Source organism: Pinus tabuliformis, chromosome 6 (assembly GCF_031772625.1).
Source record: "Pinus tabuliformis cultivar Carrire ecotype Pingquan chromosome 6, CPIR1, whole genome shotgun sequence".
Classification (NCBI taxonomy): Eukaryota; Viridiplantae; Streptophyta; class Pinopsida; order Pinales; family Pinaceae; genus Pinus; species Pinus tabuliformis.
Genome location: NC_142292.1, coordinates 115,586,597 through 115,607,965, shown reverse-complemented (window position 1 = coordinate 115,607,965; position 21,369 = coordinate 115,586,597). Strand labels below are relative to the sequence as shown.

General features: G+C 37.0%; 1 protein-coding gene across 1 annotated transcript in view; it reads right to left on the bottom strand.

Moving 5' to 3' along the window:
* Positions 1-5,354: 5,354 nt before the first annotated feature.
* The window catches only part of LOC149257612 (disease resistance protein L6-like), a 36,922-nt gene continuing 20,907 nt past the window's right edge, over positions 5,355-21,369 (bottom strand). The window contains exon 5 of the mRNA XM_089380639.1: positions 5,355-5,798. Within this exon, the coding sequence (XP_089236765.1) occupies positions 5,355-5,798 (444 nt within the window). The remainder of the gene's footprint in view (positions 5,799-21,369) is intronic.

Here is a 21,369-nt window from a genome sequence, read left to right as displayed (position 1 = left end):
TTTTTATAACTATAACGGTTATGAGTTTTATTTATTTGAAAGAGATAGGAGGGGTCTTTGCCAAGGCAGCCCCCGTTACAAATAAAACAGCCAACAAATTCAGCTTTTAAGTTACAGCATTTTCAAGGAATTTGAAAGGAATTGTCGTCGTTTATAAATAGCTGCCCTTTCATGAGAGAGCATCCTTTGTTCGCCATCTGGTCCGCTTCACCATTCAGGTTTATGAGAATGTGATAGAACTTGTAGGAGGTGAATTCTTGAAGGACTCTTTTCAATCTGCCCAGAATTTTGTTGAGACTAGCATTGCTGAAGAGGTCCTTCGTGTTTAATTTTTTTATTAGAATCTCTGAATCTCCAAAGACTTGGAGGTCTTTAACCCCCTTTTCTCTTGCTATAAGACAAGCTTTGAGAAGACCAAAAATCTCTGCTTGGTTGTTGGTTTTCTGGCCTAAACCCCAGTAGAAGCAGTCTCTTGAACTCCCATCCGAAGAGTAAATGACCCCTCCAGCACCAGCGTTCCCGGGGTTTCCTTTGGAGGCCCCGTCAAAAAAAATTGTGGTAAGATTTTTGGACCTCCACCAGTTTATGAAAGAATCCTCGGGGTCTCTTTTGTGCCATTCCGGGTTTGCTGTTTGAGGAGTGAGGAGGAACTTTCGAGGAGAAGGCTCAAGGGGGCAAAGCCATCTCCTTTCTTCAGGAAGGAGCAATGAATCTTCTTTAAAAAACTGTTGTTGGGCTGCTTCCAAGAGGAATGCTTTAGCTTTAACTGCGACCTGAAGAGGGGAATGTCGAATTCCATTAAAGATCTGATCATTACGAGCCAACCATAGCTGCCAGCAAACAAATTTGGGAATTGCTGTCCAAACTTTACGCCAGAAGGATTTGATGGGGATGCTATGAGGATAGAAATTGCTCCAAGAGGCGAACAAATCAGCAACAGTGCTCTGAGGGAAGGCGGGAATCTGAAGATCCAGAAGAGTGAGACCCCACACTTCCTTAGCGAAATTGCAATCCAGGAATAAATGTTGGGCAGTTTCAAGGTTGCTTCTGCATAGCTCGCACCTATGAGGCCCTGCAATGTTCCTTTTCTCTAGATTGTCTCCTGTAAGAAGTTTGTTGTGAACCAACGTCCAGAAAAAGAAATTCACTTTAGGAAGAGCTAGATTGTCCCAGACTAGTTTCCAAAAGGCTGGAGAGTGACTGCTGTTCTTTGGGTCCTGAAGAGCTTTATAACCTGCTGCTGTGGAGTATGTGCCTGACTGTCCCCAAGCCCAACTGTCTTTCATATATCGGTTTTCAGGTGTGGAGCCTTCCAGCAGCTCGGCAAGTAGATTTTTTTGGGGCGTTAACCAAGCAGGGACGCCATGGAAGTCCCAACCGGCCCATTCTCCCCGGTGATCCCAAACAGAGAGATCGTATAAGCTGTTTATGCCTGCACGTATCAACCAATCTCTGATGTCTGCAATATCCTCGTTCCCCTCCAAAGGATCGCGCCCCATTATTCGGTCCTGCCACAATTTAGTTCGCTTGCCATTGCCCGGCACTCTGTACAGAAATTTTTTAAAGAAGATACTGCTTTTACAGCAGAGACTCCAGACCTGCGTGCTGTTGACAGGGGGGTCGAATTGCAGGTTTCTGAAAGACGAATTGTGGGCGTATTTTGACAACAGAGTAGTGCTGATCGGATGGTTGGGCTCGTGTGCCATTTTCCAGAGGAGCTTTCCTCCCAACGCCAGGTTAACGAGGGAGGGGTCACGGATTTGGAGGCCACCCTCTGCGATCGGCCTTTTTACCAGATCCCAATTAGCTAAATGCATTTTGCTTTCATTACCTTTCCCTCCCTGCCATAAAAAGTCTCTTAAAAGTTTAGATATCTGCTCCATAACATTTCTGGGGGCTAGTAAGAATGCAGCTTGATAAATTGGGAGCGCGGACAACAGTGACTTGATTAAAATAACTTTGCCTCCTTTAGTTAACCAGAAGCCACCCCAAGCTGCTATTTTTGCTTTGATTTTACATATGATGTCTGTCCAGAGCGACCTTCTGTTAGCTCCATTTGTGATGGGGAGACCAAGGTATTTGATCCGATCCCAGTGAGCATGTCCTCTGAACCCCAGGAGGTTCGAGATGCTTATGAGCTCTTGTTGACCTGTGTTCCAGCTGTAGATTTCACTCTTACTCTCATTGACAAGTGCTCCTGAAACTCTACAGTAGCTTTTTAGGACCGAGTCAAAGGCTTTGGCAATTCTGGTGGACGCACCTCCGAGGAGAAGTGAATCATCTGCAAAGAGCGCATGGTTCAGAGGATCGACCTCTGAGGAGGGTTTGAGACCAGGGAGGGAGCCAGCAATTCTTTCAGCTGTGAGTTTTCTACTGAGGGAGTCGGCCATTAAGATATACAGGAAGGGAGAGAGAGGGCATCCCTGCCTGATGCCTCTCCGAGCTTGAAAAAAATTTGAGGGACGACCATTGACAAGGGGGGCGATCCACGGGTTGTCGATGCAGGCATTTATAAGCTGGACAAAATGGGGAGAGAAGCCGAAGGAGAGGAGAACCTTAATGAGGAAAGAGCGATTAACTCTGTCAAACGCGTTCGCCATATCTAATTTAATCAACATACCTTTCTCTTTTCGCTGTTTGCTGGAATGGATTGTCTCCTGAACTTGAATGACATTGTCGAGGATATCCTGCCTTCCATGAAACCACCTTGGGGACTGGAGATCAGCCTTTTGAGCAGAGGCTTGATCCTGTTTGCTAACAATTTGGCCAGAATTTTGTAAGATGCGTTACAAAGCGATATAGGTCTGAATCTAGCAAATGTTTCCGGATTGGAGTCTTTGGGAATTAAGGCTAGATAAGTGGAGTTGGTTCCTCCACCGATCTTAGCTTTTCTCATGAACCCCTTTATCATTTTTTGGAGATCAATTTTAATGATATTCCAGCAGGCTTTATAGAAATGAATTATGAAACCGTCTAGGCCTGAAGCCTTGTCTGATTCCATTGACCAGATAACTTTGATGATTTCCTCCTCTGTTACCTCGCTAGTGAGAGCAGCATTATCTTCAGATCTGATGAGGTGAGGAATGTTAGAGAGGAAATCTGTTGTTTCCTCCTCGGAGGCCTGAGTTCCCTCACTGTATAAATTCCTGAAGTGGCTATCCGCAGCAGCTTTGACTTGGGTGAAGCCTTTGTTGACATGGCCCTATGTTGTCTTTATTTCTGAGATGTGATTCCTGGACAGCCGAGCTCTATATTGTCTGTGGAAGAAGGAGGTGTTCCGATCCCCTGCTTTTAGCCACAAACTTCTGGATTTGATTCTCCAATATTCTTCTTCTTTTCGGAAGGATCGATAAGTTGAGCATTGGGCCTTTATTTCTTGTTCCAAAAGGTCCGTTGTGATCTCTTTGCTTTCCATATCTGTTTGCAGGGTCTCCAAAGTATACACTGCTTCTTTTCTTATGCTGGTTGGAGTAGGGACTGGTTTCCTTATCCACTCTTTCAGAGCATGTTTTGTGGCCTTGAGCTTTTGCTCCTAGAAAAAACTTGTTGACCCTGAGAAGGTTTTGGCCCAGGCTTCTTTCACAGTATCGGTGAAGCCTTCTCTCTCAATCCATAAGGGGCTGAAGCGGAATGGAAGAGGGCCAAGATCTTCTTCATCTTCTAGGAGAAGCTGAATCGGCTTGTGATCAGAGGTCAGCTTAGGTAGAATTTTGGTCTTGATTATCTTTTTATTCATCATAAGGGAGCCTTGGACCAGAAATCGATCCAGGCGAGCAGAAATATGATCCAGCCCAGATCTATTATTGGACCAAGTGTAAAGACCACGGACGGGATTGAAGTCTAAAAGGTCCCATTGCTGAGAGAGTTCTTCCACAAAGGCCAGCATAGGATCTCTGCTGTTGGAGCCACCCCTCTTCTCTTTTGTTTTCAAGACTATATTGAGGTCACCTGCTATGATAATATTGCTTGGATTGTGCTGTTCTAAAAAAGCTGAGAGGGAGTTCCAGCATTCTCGTTTTTCAGAGTATATGACAGGGACATAAAGATTAAACAGAGAGATAGTCAGCTTACTTGCACAGTGTGTCAGCTCCGTGAAGATCCAGTGCTGGGTTTCATGAGATTTTTTTAGCAAAAATAAATCTTCTGTCCAAAGAGTTGCCAACCCTCCGGAAGATCCCCTTGAACTTACTGCTTTGCCTGCGCTTTTCTTCCATTTTGACTTGCTGATGTCTAGAAGAGCTCGCCCTTCTATCTTCGTCTCTTGGAGCATGAGGATGTCTGAGGGTTCTATTTTCAGGAGGTCCATGACTGCTTCAATTTTAGAGGCGTTCCCCAATCCTCTGCAGTTCCAAGAGGCGAGCTTCATAATTTACTTGAGGGGGGGGATAGGGCCTCCCTTGGAAGGCCTTGGTCTGGTGTTTCTTCCAATGGACATTTCTATGGTGGACTGGCTTCCTTGAACTTTGAGTCGTTCAGCCTCCTCTTCCCTTAGTTATTTGTGAGATTTCTTGCCTGCTCTTTTGGAAGGATGCTCAAAGGTTTCGTCCTCTGAAGAGCCCGACCTGTCTACTGGTTTTTTCCTTGTTACTTCAGCATAAGAAGGGTTGGAGGGGATACCTTGTGAGGCCTCGACCTGTATAACTTCTTCCCCATCTTTGTTGGGGGGAGGGACTTCTATGTATTTCGGGTTTTCCTGGATCGAGCTTGTTGGTTTGGTCTGGGCTTTTTCTGCGTCGTTCGGTGTTGCATCCTTTTCTTGATTGAGCTTGGAACTGCCCATTGCCATTTCCCTTTTTTTGATGGGCAGTTTTTTGAAATACTGCCCATTGTTCCTCGTTTTTTTTGTCTGCCTGCTCCTCTGCCTTTTTCTTGCAGTGCTTTGCAAAATGATCGTGACCATGGCAGTGTTTGCATTTGAAAGGGAGCTGTTCGTAATCCAATTCTTGGACGTGAGTCCACCCAGCAACAGTGAGCTTAATTGCTTTAGGCAATCCCTCTTCTAGATCAAATTCTACACAGATTTGGGCACATGAGTACTGGTATTTTCTTGCAGCTTGATCTATGTATTTTCCTAGAGTGCTACCAATGATCTGGAGAGTTTTTTGGTTCCAGCAGTGAAGAGGCAAATGGGGGAGTCGCACCCAAACCGGGACAGCAGAGGGAACGTCCTGGGAGGGATCAAAATCAGGGGACCATTTGTTTAGATATAGGCCTTGCGGTCCCATAAAATAAGGACCATTTCTGAAGATTAGGCTTCTATCATCCGGGTTTTCAAAAACGAATACGAAGAATCCTTTGCCCACAAAATAGCTTTTGACCCCCTCTTTGATCAAGGGAGACCAATTTCTTTGAGTCTAGTCCTCCACCGACTTGGGGGAAGGCCAGAGGCCCGTAAACTGGCCTATTAACCCTCTCTCAGCAAGATTCAGAGCAGCTTTGCAAGTTTCTTCTTCAGGAAGGGCAACCATGGGGATAGAGTCTAATTTCTTGACAAATTTTTGCTGACTAGCCGAGGGAGGGCGCTTCGAACTTGCAGCAATCATTGCTTTGAACGCAGAAACCTCCGGAGGCGGGTTGAGGGGGGGGGGGGTTAGGGCCCCCGCTGGACTCCATGAGAGAGGCGCTGCTGGACTGAGCGAAGAAGTGCTACAGCCGCAGGGCCGCGCAGGCAGACACCCGATAGCCAAAGCACACTGCTCTCTCCAGCATGCAGATATTTTGGGCGATGCACCTCGAAACACTGACGCCTGAGATGAAGGTAGAGCCCTCCAAGGCAGCACCAGAGGGCCAAGGCTAGCCTGCAGCCAGAATCCCAGAACTGGGACGACAGCTAGGTCTCCAGAGCGCGAAAAAAAAAAAAAAAAAAAAACAAAACAAAAAACAAAAAACAAAAAACAAAACAAAACAAAACAAAACAAAACAAAAAAACAAAAACAAAAACAAAACAAAACAAAAACAAAAAACAAAACAAAACAAATTATATGTTATTTAAACATAAAATAATTTAAAAATAACACATATTTAAAAAAAATATGCCATGCTCATAAATCATTATACATTAATTGGCAGATGATTCTAGATTTGAATTAAAGTTTTTAAAATTAAATATTATTATTCTTATTTTTTTTTAAGTTCTATTAAAATTAAATGATTAAAAGATCAAATTTTTTAATTTGTAAATGGTTCTATTATTTAATTTTATGATAATGATGATGATGAGGGTTAACGTCCGCTGAGATCAAACTTGGTCTATCGGACCTAAAGAAACAAATTATTTATTTTGATTTAAGATTTTATTCCTATGCTCAAAAAGCTTGGAGAGAATATATTTTATATCAATTTATTTATATTAAAAAAAACGTGATGATTCTAGATTTGAATTAAAATTTTTAAAATTAATTTTTTTGTAGATCTATTAAAATTAAATGATTAAAAGATCAAGGTTTTTAATTTGTAAATGGTTCTATTATTTAATTTTATATTTTATATCAATTTATTTATATTAAAAAAATGTAGTTTAATTTATAGATGATTTTTTTAACAACAGTTTTTCTGTTAATTTTAATAAAATTTTGACAAAGATTTTTTTAAAATTTGAGTTTAAATTGTTTAATCTATATAATTAAGTGCTCAAGAGGTTTTTCGGGGTGTTGAATCTATTTATGCATTCAAAAATGTATTTTGGTGAATTCGAGCGAAAAAGACTATTTCATCTATAATTTAGGCTACCACTTTAAAAAATATTTACACATTAATAAATTTGATTCCTTTCCATCTTTCATAAATCCAAGTTTAAATTGAATTTAAATGAATCTTTTTTAAATATTATTACATGTACCTAATACACAGTTATTTATTTTTCTATTTAGTTGTTCAACTTCTCATCCATACTAATTATAAAAAGTCTCATTAATTTTTATAATTAGTATGGCTGAGAAGTTGAACAACTAAATAAAAAAATAAATAACTATGTGTATTAGGTACCTTGTCTTGAGGATGAACCACATTAGTTGGTTCGAAACGCGACCCAATCCTTACAATGTGATTAATCAAAACACTGCTCTCTACATTATGGATCACAAAAGTCTTAGATCTAACATAATTTTATATAATCATTAATAATATTAATAATATTTATTATTTTTGTATAAAATTTATTATAATTCATTTTATTTTAATAATGTTAATTTTCTCCCTTTAATTTGATTATCCTTATTTATTTTTTCTTATTTTCACCAAATGATCTCAGACCCTACATGTCATGTAGAAAGGTGTTAAATTTGATGGGTATTTAAGAATGTTAAATCTTTATTTAAATGTCAAATGTTGACTATTTTAAAATATACACCTCATTGAAAATGCTTATCTAAATTTCCGAATTGTCAATTTGATGGGCGACATAAAACAATTACCCCTATCCACATACACACATATAAACAATTTCAAATAAACTTACAAAAACAAAAGAAGTTGGCGGTTCTGTTGTTTGAGCCTCCGAGAGAAGTATTGTACTATGCAACATCCGTAATGCTAAGAATTTAAGATAAAACTTAAATATAAACATAGGCTCATCTATGGTGGATCTTTCGACTTATTAGAAAAAACTTGTCTTTGTCTTAAGCATAAAGCGACCATTGAAGCCTAAAACTTAATGGTTGAGACTCAAATGACATGTTCACACCCATGAGCCATTGGTATTCTATATAAAACAATAACTAACTTGTTTATGTAGGTGAAACAATTTGATTTTGAGGGTTTTATGCAGTTCATTTAGTGTTGTCACATTGATTATAGTTCTCGATTTTTTTATAAAATGAGTCTATTTATTATTTTGATTAGAAAAAAAATACATTTTGTGTTTGGATATGGAAATCTCAAATGTGTGGTTGCAAGACTATGATACTTTTGATACATTTACACTTGAATTTAAACACAATTGGGTTTGTGCATTTTAGGTGTTATTCTGGTTAGAAGATTATGAAATTTTTCAAAATCCATGCCTACATATTACTATAGCTTGATTATTTATTTTTATTTTGTAAGCTTGGTAGGACTACATCTTCATCATGTCCAACTTCTCACCCCGATCGAGGGGATAGCACAAGATTTGAACCCAACACTTCCGGTTCGATGAGACTTCATTTCCATGGCTATTGCCAATTGAGCTACCCCAAGTGGACATTATTGCTTGAAATGTTAGAATCCTCCCAAATTCTTATTTAAAAGTGGCTTCAAACTTGTATTATTGTTTATAAAGTCATGCTTAAGTCCAGCTCATCAAATTTTAAACAAAGATCCATTGTTTCTCTTCAAAATACATTATAGTTAATGGGTTTTAGCAAGCTACTAGAAAACTTTTCAAGAATGGTTTAGCATAATTTGTAAAGTCTTTTGAAATTACATAAATAGTGACTATACATAGTTGCACCAAATCATTGGCTAATTTGGCATTAGGAATGAACATGGTTGAATTATATTTGATCTTTTTAAAGTAATATAAAACATATAAATTAATGATATTACTTTGTTTAAGTTTATTTTATGATCAAATCCAAATTAAAAAATCTACTAACACAGAACTTATATTAACAAAAAAAAAAAAAATTTACATTGATAAGGAAAAATTAACAAAAACACATAATACATGATAATTAAAAAATAGTAAAAATAAAAATCAAATGTCATAAAAATTATTCTCTTAAACAGAAACCCATCATGTAAAAAATTTGCTTAACAAGTAGGAGTGCCTATCACATTTAGGGTATTTTTCTAAACAAGTCTTAGTTGTCTCCTAAGGTGAGATACTCTAGATATATATAGTTACCAGTCTTGTGAAACAGGTCTTTTTATGTCATGTTTGGACTAGTAGGGATCAGACACTGACTTGCATTAGGCGCTAAGGGATTTATTGCTCAACTAATTGTCATGATGATAAAGGAATTTTATTTCCTTAAAGGCTTTCCCTAAGTTATCTTTTATACATCGTTTGTGAAAGGTTGGTGTTGCCTAATATTTCTATGTTTTTTGTTTTTAATTTTTTAATATGATGATATAATTTTCAATGAATTGTGATTTTTGGTTATTTAAAATTTATTTTTAAATACATAAATAAATTTAATATTCTTTATCGTTTTTTTTAATATAAATCACACAGCTCAAACTTATAATTCTAATAAATATTATTTCCCATTCTTCTAAAACAATCATATTATAAAATATAATGAAAAATATTTTTGATTTTTTTTTTTAATTACAATAATCTATTCTAATAATATTTTATCTCTTAAAAAAGAGAAATTCGTGATTTGTATTTTAATTTTTTTATATCACAATTCCTATTTAAATTTAAAGATAACAATATTTTTAATTAATTCTTTAATTAAATTTAATATATTAATTTAAAATTAATTTTTATGACATTATATAATAATTTTATTATTAAACAAAGTCTTTCGATAGAAATCACATGAGAGATTTTTTTTTGGCCGACGCGTTTCGAACCAACAAGTGTGGTTCATCATCAGGACTAGATGAAGAGGCAGACCATGGCAAAGGCTTAAATAGAGAGCAATTTTGTTATTCTTTAAAATTTTAATTAAAATTAAAGTATATGTGTGTTAAACACCTAATTCTCACGATTGGTTGAATATCTTGTAAATAAGTAAATGAAAGGAGATATGTACACTTATAATAGAAACTGACTTTGGAAGATGAAACCAAAGATCAGTTCTATACATTATATAAGTCCATTCTCATAAATCCAATAAAAATTCAATTAGGGAGCTATTTCTTGGCCTAACATGGTATCAAACCCAGGTTTAGACACCATTGTCACTCAGTGTAACTCCTCTGTCGTCTCTTTGTTATCATCCTACTTTGCTCCCGAGTGTTAGCAATTTTGAGCCCTTACACTAATGAAAATTTTCCGTGAGCTTAGGCTACTCTTTAACCTACTTTATTGATCTGAATTTAAATAGGAACGCAACAAATTACAAATATAACCATAAATGCAGAGATCCAATAGAAATAACACTTCATTTCATTAATATCAAGTACTGAATATGCTTACAAACAAAATGGAAATAAGACTAACTCGAGTGACGGTAGCTTATCTCTGAGAAGAGATGTCGCAACTACATGCCTCTGAATTGTGTTACAATGAGGCTCGAAGGCCTATTTATTATTGAGAAACAATGGAAAACCTTAAACATAAAAAAACATAACCCTAGGAGATGAAGCACCAAAGTTATGGGCCTCGTTTGGGTAAATTGGTACATCAACTTCCTGGGGCCGTAACTTTGGCATACGATCTTTGTTTGACGCACACAATAACTCGTTAGAAATATCTATCAGAGGAATACAACTTTCGAGTGGAAATAAAAAAAACTTAACCCTAGGAGATGAAGCACCAAAGTTACGGGCCCTATCTGGGTAAATTGGTACATCGACTTCCTGGGGCCGTAACTTTGGCATACGGTCTTAGTTTGACGCACACAATAACTCATTAGAAATATCTATCAGAGGAATAAAACTTTCGAGTGGAAATCTTCAATTTACATCAAATGTTGGCCCCGATTTTCCAAAAAAACATCGTTTAGGGCCTCAAAACAACTCCGAGAGTTCAGGACCCGAAAATTTGCCAAAAATAGTAAATTGTGCTACAATTAAGGAAAATGAAAAAAATGAAAGAGAGTGGCGGGGTTCCAAGAGAAATAGGCGAGTGGACACCAACATCCACCTTGATCATTCCTCCCCCATTAGGAAGCAATGGTCGTCATTGCATTGTGTGCCTCCATAAGATGGGGAAACTTTTGCTGAACTTGGTCCCTAGTGAACCACTTGCCTTGATGCAAGAGTTGGCCAGCTTTGACAACCCGATATAGTTGGATCTTTTGTTGGTGAGTTTTCTTGACCTGTGTGTCCATAATCCGATCAGTTGTGGCATGTTCCATGCAGTTTAGGTTTAACTCTGTTGGTGTGAGTTGTTCTGCAATGTTAGATGTGTCCAGTAATGGTGGGAAGTATGATCAAAAGCGGTCCACATTAAACACTGAGTGCAGGCCAAGGAATGGGGGAATGTTGAGCTCAAATCATTGTCTCCCACAACCTTGGTAATGGTGTAAGGACCATATCAGAGTGGTTTGAGCTTTCGATGGGCTCTTGTAAGGCATTATTTCTGTAAATGAAACTAGACTTTGTCACCCACCTGAAACTTGTGTGGAACCCGATGTTGATCATGTTGCTGCTTGTACTTGGTATTTTCCATATTAGAGCGAAGATATATCAGCCCGTTGGGTAGAGGTGCTCTAGGAGTTAGATCGAACGAATGCTTGACCTGACAGTGCAACGGTACCCCTTTGGGTGAGGAGAAGATGTCCCTGTATTTTTTCATGATCGTATCCACCTGCTTCTGCTGCGTGGAGGAACCCTTCTCGGGGGCCATGGATCACTAGTACAAAATGACTAATTAGTTACTAAGAAAACAACTAAAATTTGCATATAAATGACCATTTTTCAGTGAGTGACCAGCAGTAGCTAATTTACAGTGTCTTATAATGCGACCAACTTTTAGTCATTTTTAGCTTAGTCATTAATTAGTTTCCTCAATTTTACCATCTCGTAGTATATTTGGTCATAAATTTTTCATTGGTTTAGTCATTAATTGTCGCAATTAATGACCAAATATATAACAAAATATATTATTATATGAATCCTTGAGCAAACGAATTAATGACCAAAGAAATATGACCAAAACGTTGGTCGTGTTATAAGATACTATAAATTAGCTACTAATAGTCATATATATGAAAATTTTAGTCATCATTTAAAACCAATTAATGACCAAAGAAATATGACTAAATTTTAGTTGTGTTATAAGATGTTATAAATTAGCTACTAATAGTCGTATATATGCAAAATTTAGTCATCATTTAATAATAAAAAATTTATCATTTGCAGTAGTCATTTATCTTTTTTTTGGTATTTTCATATTCATTATATAAACGACTGATTTAGTAGTTTCTATTCATTTCATTTATTCATGTTCATCATTAATTAATATAAACTACTAATTTAGTAGTTTTATATTGATTTTATGTGTTTATTATTAATCACCATAAATTAATTAGTATGATTTTGTGACTAAATTTTAAGAAAATGTCATACAATGTGCATGTTTATCTAATATGATAATACAATGTTACATATGTTAATTACAAGACTAAATAATATCAAGTGCAAATAAAAATAATTTCAACCATATAAATTTTATTATATAAAATATTAAGTATTACAATATGAGTTTCCAACTTAATATGGGTTGGACTACAATTTACACATGAAATGTTGTTTCATCATTTCAAAACATTATCACTGTGTTTCCAAAGCATTGCAAGTGAATTCACCAACTCTGAAGGCTTGACCATCAGTCTCTATGAGTGTGTCTTATGCAAGATATTGGCTCTAAGGGTATCACTAGACAGATTCTCTTCTCTCTCTCTCATTTTGGATTTGTCACTCCAGTGTTATTGTTCTCCTCTTTATTTAATTGTTGCTTCTTACCATCAATATTGAGTTCCTCTCCTGAAAATGAAAGAAGATACAATGCAGAGCATAAGACATGAAAGACGATGAATACTTCAATATAAAATAAAGTAGACTATAACATATTTATATGACATATACCTCAACATTCGATAGTGGCCACTATGTGGCTAGATGACTTGTATAAACAAAGAAAATAAAATGTCACCATAGAGAATGGAATTGGAGGGGGATTCATCATGCATGCTAGGATTTTTTTTATGTGTGCACACATCATATTGCTCACTTCTAATTGTATAAAAAACAAAGAGTATGCACAATGACATGTAGTGACATGTGGGTGCCTATTTGACTCAATGATATGCTTGATTTTTTAACCCATTCCAATCCTACCACAGTGAAATTAAGAGACAAAAGGACATAAGAAGGACTATCAATAAATGAAATTAGAGACTTTAGAATGCAACTCAATTGTACCTTAATGTAACGATAAGTATTTGCAGCTTTCTGGTCACCGATGAGCATCAAATCACATTGTGAAAAATTCCTTGCATTATGATAATTTGGTTGCACCTACACTAATCCTCTGTAGCAGTCCCTTGACTTACCTATAGATATAATTTTAGAAACAATCCTACTCCTGCAATTCTTCCCTATATGGATCATCTTTGTCCCCCCCTATTGATAGTTATTTTTCAAGGCAACATAATAGAACTCTCCAATTGCATCATTGCCTTTCAAAATAATGCTTGAGTATTTCTAGGTGATTGTTGAACCAATCTCTACTCAGTCCATGAAATCCTTGATTTGTCTCCATCACAAAAACCTCTTTTCGTAATAAAATTATAAATCCCACATCTGCATTCCTCGTCCCTGACATACCAATTCTTTAAAGTGGAATACTTTATCATTGCTCCCTCGATGCAATAGAGATCCACTATTGTGGCATGGAGATGATTGGTGTCATAAAATGGTATAGTTCATCCTTCAATATATGTCACAAAACTCCTCTCACCTCACTAAACTCATTTCATCTATAAAAATAAGAGTCAACTCAAAATGTCTGGTCTCCATCTCATTCATCCTAAAATAAGTGGATATTTCCATGGGCGAAAAAGTGTGCTTGGAGATTTAATAGATGGAGCTATCACTAAAAAAATAAAAATACAATGCAATGTAATAGTTATCAGCATGAGCAACAACCTCGCCAAGCTACTTCCTAACTAGATAAAGATACTCTTAAATTACCTCTTATAACGAACAAAATATAACCTCAACTACCTACAGAGTCTACCTATGCATGGTAGCAATGAAAACACTATCTAAAACTATGCATGGTAGCAATGAAAACACTATCTAAAACAACATCTACAACAACGTTGGTCAATCTCTTCTTCTAGTCAAGGGCATGCCCAACTTTTGAAAAGTATCAAGCAGGTCAGGGTCCACCTCATCCAGGCTCCTCTTCTTCTTCTACTCTCTCTATTTAGGTTTAGAATAATACCAAAGGTCTTCGAAATTGATGGGTGGGTAATAATTATCAAACCGTTGAGTTATTCCATTTTTAATCATTGTCTGTAAGAATTGAATCTAAATTGCAAAAGTCATTCAGGTTCCTTCTTTTTAGCTGAAATTATCCCACGGAGGATTCACTCAGCGAACCTTTGACATATCACGTGCATTCGTGTCATATTAAATAATACCCTTAATTTGACTACATATTGGAAAATACCTCTAAAAATCACATTATTTAACCCCCTATCAATATGAACCCAATACAACTTCCCAATTTAAAAAATCCCTACTTTGACTAGATATTGTAGATATTCATTTTTCCATTAACATTTTTTATACCCTTTTATATGCTTTCATTAACTTTGAGCTCCATTTTTTATATTTTCCAATATAAAAACCCTTTAACCCCTATATATCCCCCAATATATTATGTCTTTTTTTTCTCAATATATATCCCCCAATATGAACCCATGTGGTATGATATTGCTCCCCCCGTGAATTAACCTAAGATTTGGAGAGTTGTGATGCCGCATTGGCTAACAAAGCGCATAAGAAACATATTAAGGTGCAATATGATAGAAATGTCAAGCCTCGTATCTTCTCAGAAGGAGACCTGGTCTTGCTTTACGATTAGGAAGTTGAAAAGCTTGGAGTAGGGAAATTCGAACCAATGTGGATGGGTCCTTATGTTGTCAAGCGTGTTCTGGCAAAAAGAGCCTATGAGTTAGTAGATTATAATGGGATTCCATTGTTGCAGCCCCGAAACGGGCTGTACCTCAAACGTTACTATGCTTGATTAAGTGTAGTAAAACTCACTGTATATATGCTTTCATTGCATGTGTGTGTGTGTGTCTTTTAGAGATTGTTATCTGGTTAGTAATTCGCTTTGCATTTGTTGCAGATGTCGGAGTCTTCGGAACCTTTTGTTGGTTACACCGATGGTGCTAGTCGTAGTATGCATAATGTCTTCTGCAGCATGGGCTATTTTCGCTCCAAGGGGCGAGTTAGTGAGTTTTCAAGGGATTTGTATCGGTTGATCGACAAACAATATCGCTAAGTATAATGCATTGATTGAACTACTCTCTGATGCCATTTCACTTGGCATTCGCCGAATCATCGTTAGGCTGGACTCGCAACTCGTTGTACTACAACTAACAAACATTTATACTGTCTGAAATCCAACAATTTTTCGTATGTTCCTTAGAGTTCGTATTTTGGAAAGACGTTTTGAACACATTCAATATCAACATATTTCCAGAAATCTTAACACATTAACTGATTCTCTAGCGAATTATGTGTTAAATAGACATTTGCAACACATGTAAAAGTAATATTTTCAATTCACATCATCAGTTGAATAGGATTGCATATAACCATAAAAAACTCTGAAAGTAAAATAGATAGGTGTTTTAAAAGTTTTTACAAAATTTGTGCCCAAGACACATTTGGTCATCTGACCCAAAAACTCAAAAATGCATACAAAATATCCTAAGTAGATCTAGTGGTGCTCATGGTAACAGGTCACAGCCTATGCTATCATGTGCAAAAGCCTTGCCCAACAGTTAGGAACACCAATAGTGTGGCGCTGCAACCTCATAGGTAACTCCTTGATCCGGATATCCGGAATACCAAGGGTTAGTCCCTCTATATGATCTTGCAACTTTGCTAAGGTTTCGGCCAAATCCAAGTCCTGGAGAACTGCTCTCCCAATGTTTCTCTGCGCTGGCCCACCTGCAACCTGTTGGTGTACTGCAGGTCAAACAGTACCCACATCTGTATGCATAAGAGTAATTTTAGTTTAGTCTTGGAAACATTAAAAAACACAAAAAACATGTAGGAACTTGAAAAAATAAAAAAACACTTTGGTCAAACAACTTACCCATAGCACCCCATTGTGCTCCCACTGGTAGAATCAAATCTGGATCTCCACGATAGTCCATCCCTAAGTATGGATGCTTCTCGATAACAACATGTTGTTGCTCAAGCCAGCTGAAAAATGCAGGGGAGAAAATGATTGTTGACTGACCCGCATGTCGAGCCATCATTTCAACCCACCTTTGCATATGTGGATCTCTAGGACCAGCCACACCCAGTGATACATGTGGTGGTTGCATCAATGGGATTTTCTCTAATGCAAAAGCAATTAAGATCGAACCATAGAAGTAATTCTTTGTCTTAACGCTTTTTACCTTAGTCAGTTGTTCTTTTAGCAACGAAAGTACAACCTCACACCAGTTGAAAACTTTTGGCTCTAGACACTCTAGTGCATACTGCATATAATATATGTTCGCCAGATGTAGTGTCACACTGCCAGCCAATTTTGCGATCATAAAGAGGATATTCTTAAAGGAAAATCACTTACATCCCTGATGTTTATTTTCCCATCCTTGCTAGGCTGTGTACCTGGCCGACAAAACTGTCTGATGTAATCTCTCACCGATTCACCTCCACGGGCAAATCTAGAAAGTGAGATGGGGGCACCTTGCCTCGACAGTCCGGTAAGAAAGTAAATATCCTCAATAGTAATAGGGACCATCTTGTCCCTAATGTGAAATGTCTGATCTGTCGGATCCCATGCACGAACAAGGAACTGCAATAGTTCTATTTGTTGCCTCATTCCGGACAACTTAAAGTATTTGAGTAACCCGCAATTTCTGAGGGCCTCAACTGTACTCGGGTTGTTTAGGGAAACCATGTCTTGTTCTTCATGCTCTCTTTCTTGCCATGTAATCGACATTCTGATCCGATGAAAGCCTGAAACACAATCATAAGCTAAATTAGGATCCTTTCCATGCAAAAAACAGGGCAAATTTTGGAGCTAACAGCTAAACCAAACTTGGGAAACTCGCCCAGCGCAACCCAAGCATAGAGATAGTGCATTTTAGAGCATCTAGCCTTCTATCTGGGTGCTCTTCAGCACAGTTTTCGATGTGAAAGCCTGTGCTGATCCCAGGGCAAAAAAATGTAACCCCAGGGGCCCCAAAAAACCCTAAAATTTGCATGAAATGACAAAAGAATGAATTGAAAAGAAAGTAGAGAGGTTTAGTTCCTACCTGGTCCAGACAGCTCGAGAAATGGTCCACAGAATCTTTCGCAATCAACTGGTGAAGTTTGAGGTAAAAACTGAGCTCAGAGCACAAAACTGGATGGTAAGTTCCAAATGGTAAAAATGTTATGGTAAAAACTTGTTTTATGTTTATTTCATGTTAATTAATCGACTAAAAATTAGTATTTGCCTATTTTTGCCTATGAAACAGATATTTTTAATCCATTTGGTGATGTTTTTAGCAGTTTTTACAACTGATTTGCAGAATTCAATGTGCTCAATTGTAAGTTGAACTTTTGACCACAGAGCACACTTTTATCTCTTTTTTGAGCTCTGTTAAAAATGAAAAAGGAACCCCCTTGGAGTCCTCTTTAAGCTCTTTTCAGACTCTCTAAATATGAAAATATTTCCGAGCGCTTGTCCTTTCCAGCTCGTTAATGGATTGGAAAAGATATCTCTCTTGTATTATTTTACGCTTTTTCGAACTTGAGAGATTTATTTACGAAAAAGAACTTGTGGAGTTTTCTTTTTGTACCTTTTCAAACTCTCTAAAAATGAAAAGGAATGAGTTATCTTTGTCGTTAAATTCGTTAAAACATCAAATAGCGACAAACTTGTCCATCTAGACAAGACCGAGTTTTACCTTCGCTAGACTCGTTAAAACATCAAATAGAAATGGATTCGCTCAAAGGGTGAAATTATACAACAAGCATATGTTATCCTCCTCAAGATTGATAAAAATAAAGAGGTACTGGTCAACAATGACTGGGAAAATTGGAACAAGGGGAAAACCATTTTATGGTAGCAGGTCGCTCTTGAACATGACACTTTCACTCCATCACCGTGACTATCTGGGTTTTGTTATTAGCTTGATGGTTATCACACCGTTGGTCTATCATACCATCCATCTCTTTGTTTTAGGTCAATGTTGCCAATTCACTTTAGTGTCGTCAACATGTTCAAGAGAAGTCATCCAGTCAAAATCCATCTTTTGTAATACCATAAACCTTCATTTTCATGACCACCATTCCTGAACCTTATGTCGTCAGTCAAATTCCATCTCTAAAATCACTACACTTGTTTCGTGTCGTTGATGTGGGATACATCAAGGCCCTCCTACAACGAGTCGCTTCTTGTCAACATCAACTCATTATCCAAGAAGTTGACTTAGAAACACCCATTCAGTACCTTGAGGCTTCCATGCATTAATGGAAGGTTTCTCCCTTCTGGCAATAGGCATACATCAATGGCCTTCGACCGAAAGATTTTGTATGGTGTTCGACATCAAATCATCCATTCACACCATGCAGAATGTACTGCAGTACCTTGAGGATCATTATCATTATTGATGATTTCTCTCGCATTTGTTAACAACTTACATCATCGGCTGGTAATCAGATGGTGTCTTCCCATGTTCGACTTCAGAGCACATATTCACATGGTTAGACTTGTACTTGAGCAAACGATTGAACGAGATTGAAGACCACGAATCTAGTTTCATCCATCCGGGTTGCGATATCAGGAGTACTAAATCATATGTACAATGGCTTTACATTGATAATCATTCCGATCATGGGTCTATATCCGTAGACGACTGTTTATGTACATGTAATGAAAGTTTATAAGCTGAGCATGGGTATGCCTTCCCTCAAAAATTCATGTAAAATCAAATATCATGATATATGTATTGTAATTGATGTAGGACACCTTCCACTTTGATACCTCCTCATCACATCGTAAAGCATTTCATTTGACATTAGCTTTTTTCCGACTTCATGCTTTAGGGCGCAACTATTACAGATCCATTTGGGCACATCAAATCCCAACATCCAGATCAGTGTTTTAGGGCTCATTAAACCCTAATTTCAGTTGCTTCATGCCCTAAACAAGTCACCCCTTTGAATGCCTCCTTCCCAGATAGTTTCATGACTTGAAGACATCCAGAAATTGCCTCTAAAGGGACTAGCGCAGGTAAGCCCTTATGAAGGTGCGCTGCAGAGCAGTTAAGTCCACTGCCAGGGTGCTCTACAGAGCACTTAGGCTTCCTTTCACCTGCGTTGGGCGAGAATGAGCAAAATTCACATAGGGTTTGGGGAATATTCTTATCTTTTGGAGTCATCTAGAAGTTTCCCTCACTTATCAACTCCTATGAGCTCGAAAATGGATGAGGAATGAGTTAAGGTGCATCCTTTCCTCCATGCAACTAATTCTAAGTATGGAAGGCCATTAAATGTCACCATTAATGACAAAACCTCCTTCATCTTCCTATAAATTGACCACTCATCTAAGTGATCAGGGGCTGGATTATATTGAATTGTAAGGAGATAACGCTGCTATGAGACTTGACTTTGGAGCAAATGATGTGATGCCACAAGCTTGTCTTGCTTTTGATGTGATGTGGATGGGATCCAAGCTAGAGGAATGACTTTGAATTAGACACTAGTGGTTGTAGTTCCTTCTTCTATCTAATAAAGTGTTTGAACCTTTTTCCATATGTTGTGTTCTTTCATAATGCTTATATGTATGAATTGCTTCTGATTCCTTTCATTTATATTCAATGGATTGTATGATTTGATCGATTTTTGTCTTCTATTGTGTTTATAGGGTACTTCTCAAGCAGATTAAGTACGGGAAGGAGCGATGGAATCGATACAAGGGATATGAGAGGAAAGTGGAACTACAGGTAGGCCTTCTATCCTCTCTTCTTATCTATTGTTTATAGGAAACGTTTAAAACACTTTAAATTGTTGTTCTAGGCACAACTGCTTGTCTAGTGAATTAGTATTTATCCGTAGATGCTAAATTCTCCAAAACACCAGTCTGCACTCTGCGGCCACAATACTCCTCTGAATTCACACAACTTCTGTCGGTTGTCTTCAATCCACCACAGTTTAGACTGTCATGATTATTCCTTTGTGACTAATCAATAACCAGACATGAGTTTACAGAACATCCAACCACCAAGCCAAGGGTAGTTACCAGCTTAAACCTCTATCACCAAAATGATTATTACAGAATCAAAACATAACGAACACAGAATTGTGTGAGTTTGAAACATAAGAACATAGGTTCAATCATTACACAATGAATCTAAACCTTCGGAATTTGACCATTCATGCGTATAAATTACAGAGATGCAACAAGATACTAATTTTGAAATTAATAATCACATACTCTCGTTACCAATGCACAAATTCAACTATTCTGGCAAAGAAACCCCGATTGTCACACAGATATATACAAATCCATAAAATCGCTCTACTACTCTTTCTAACCTATAGCTAACCTCCAATTCTCTTCCCAAAAGGAAGAACTCTTTATTGTAAAAAACCCCTGAATGTTTCTAAAGCTTACAATATATAAAATAAAAGGATTCATGAACCATTTTAGTTTTGATCCCACAATTCTCTCACTTCCTCCTAAAGTATCTTTTCAGCTCCATTTTTCCCTCAACAAAATCCTAAATTAGATATTTCAAATCCCTAAAATCCTCACTCTTCCTAGGATTACTCATTCATTCCTAAGATCTCTACAACTCATGAGATATTCCCTATTAATCAAATTACATTCCAATCTCTTTAAAACTCAAAATAAACTTAGGAAAATAAATAAATAATTAAGGGAACCCACTCCCTTTAGTAAATGTGTGATAAGGCTCCTAGGTCTTATAAACCTTGAAGAATGCTCCTGCATCAAATACCATACCACGTGGGTTCATATTGGGGGATATACATTGAGGAAAAAATGACATAATATATTGGGGGATATATAGGGGGTAAAGGGTTTTTATATTGGGAGTTATAAAAAATGGAGCTCAAAGTTAATGAAAAAATATAAAAGAGTATAAAAAATATTAATGAAAAATGGATACCTACAATATCTAGTGAAAGTATGGTTTTATTTTTTAATTGGGAAGGTGTATGTGTTTCGTATTAGTAGGGGGTTAAATAATGTGATTTTTAGAGGCATTTTTCAATATGTATTCAATTTAAGGGTACTGTTTAATATGCCATGAATGCACGTGATATGTTATAGGTTCATTGATTGAAGCCCATGTGAGGGAGATAAGTTGAAAATATGAGTTGAAAAAACAGTTTTTTCTTCTTTCCCTCTAAAATTTGATGATGTAATCTAATCTTATTTTATTATTTCCACTATTAATTTATAATTTCCTTAGGAGGCCCATTTTAGGCCTCAAAATTCCCCTAATGACTATTTGTCTCTCAGGGAAAGTATGCTAATGACATATTGAAGAAGTTACACAT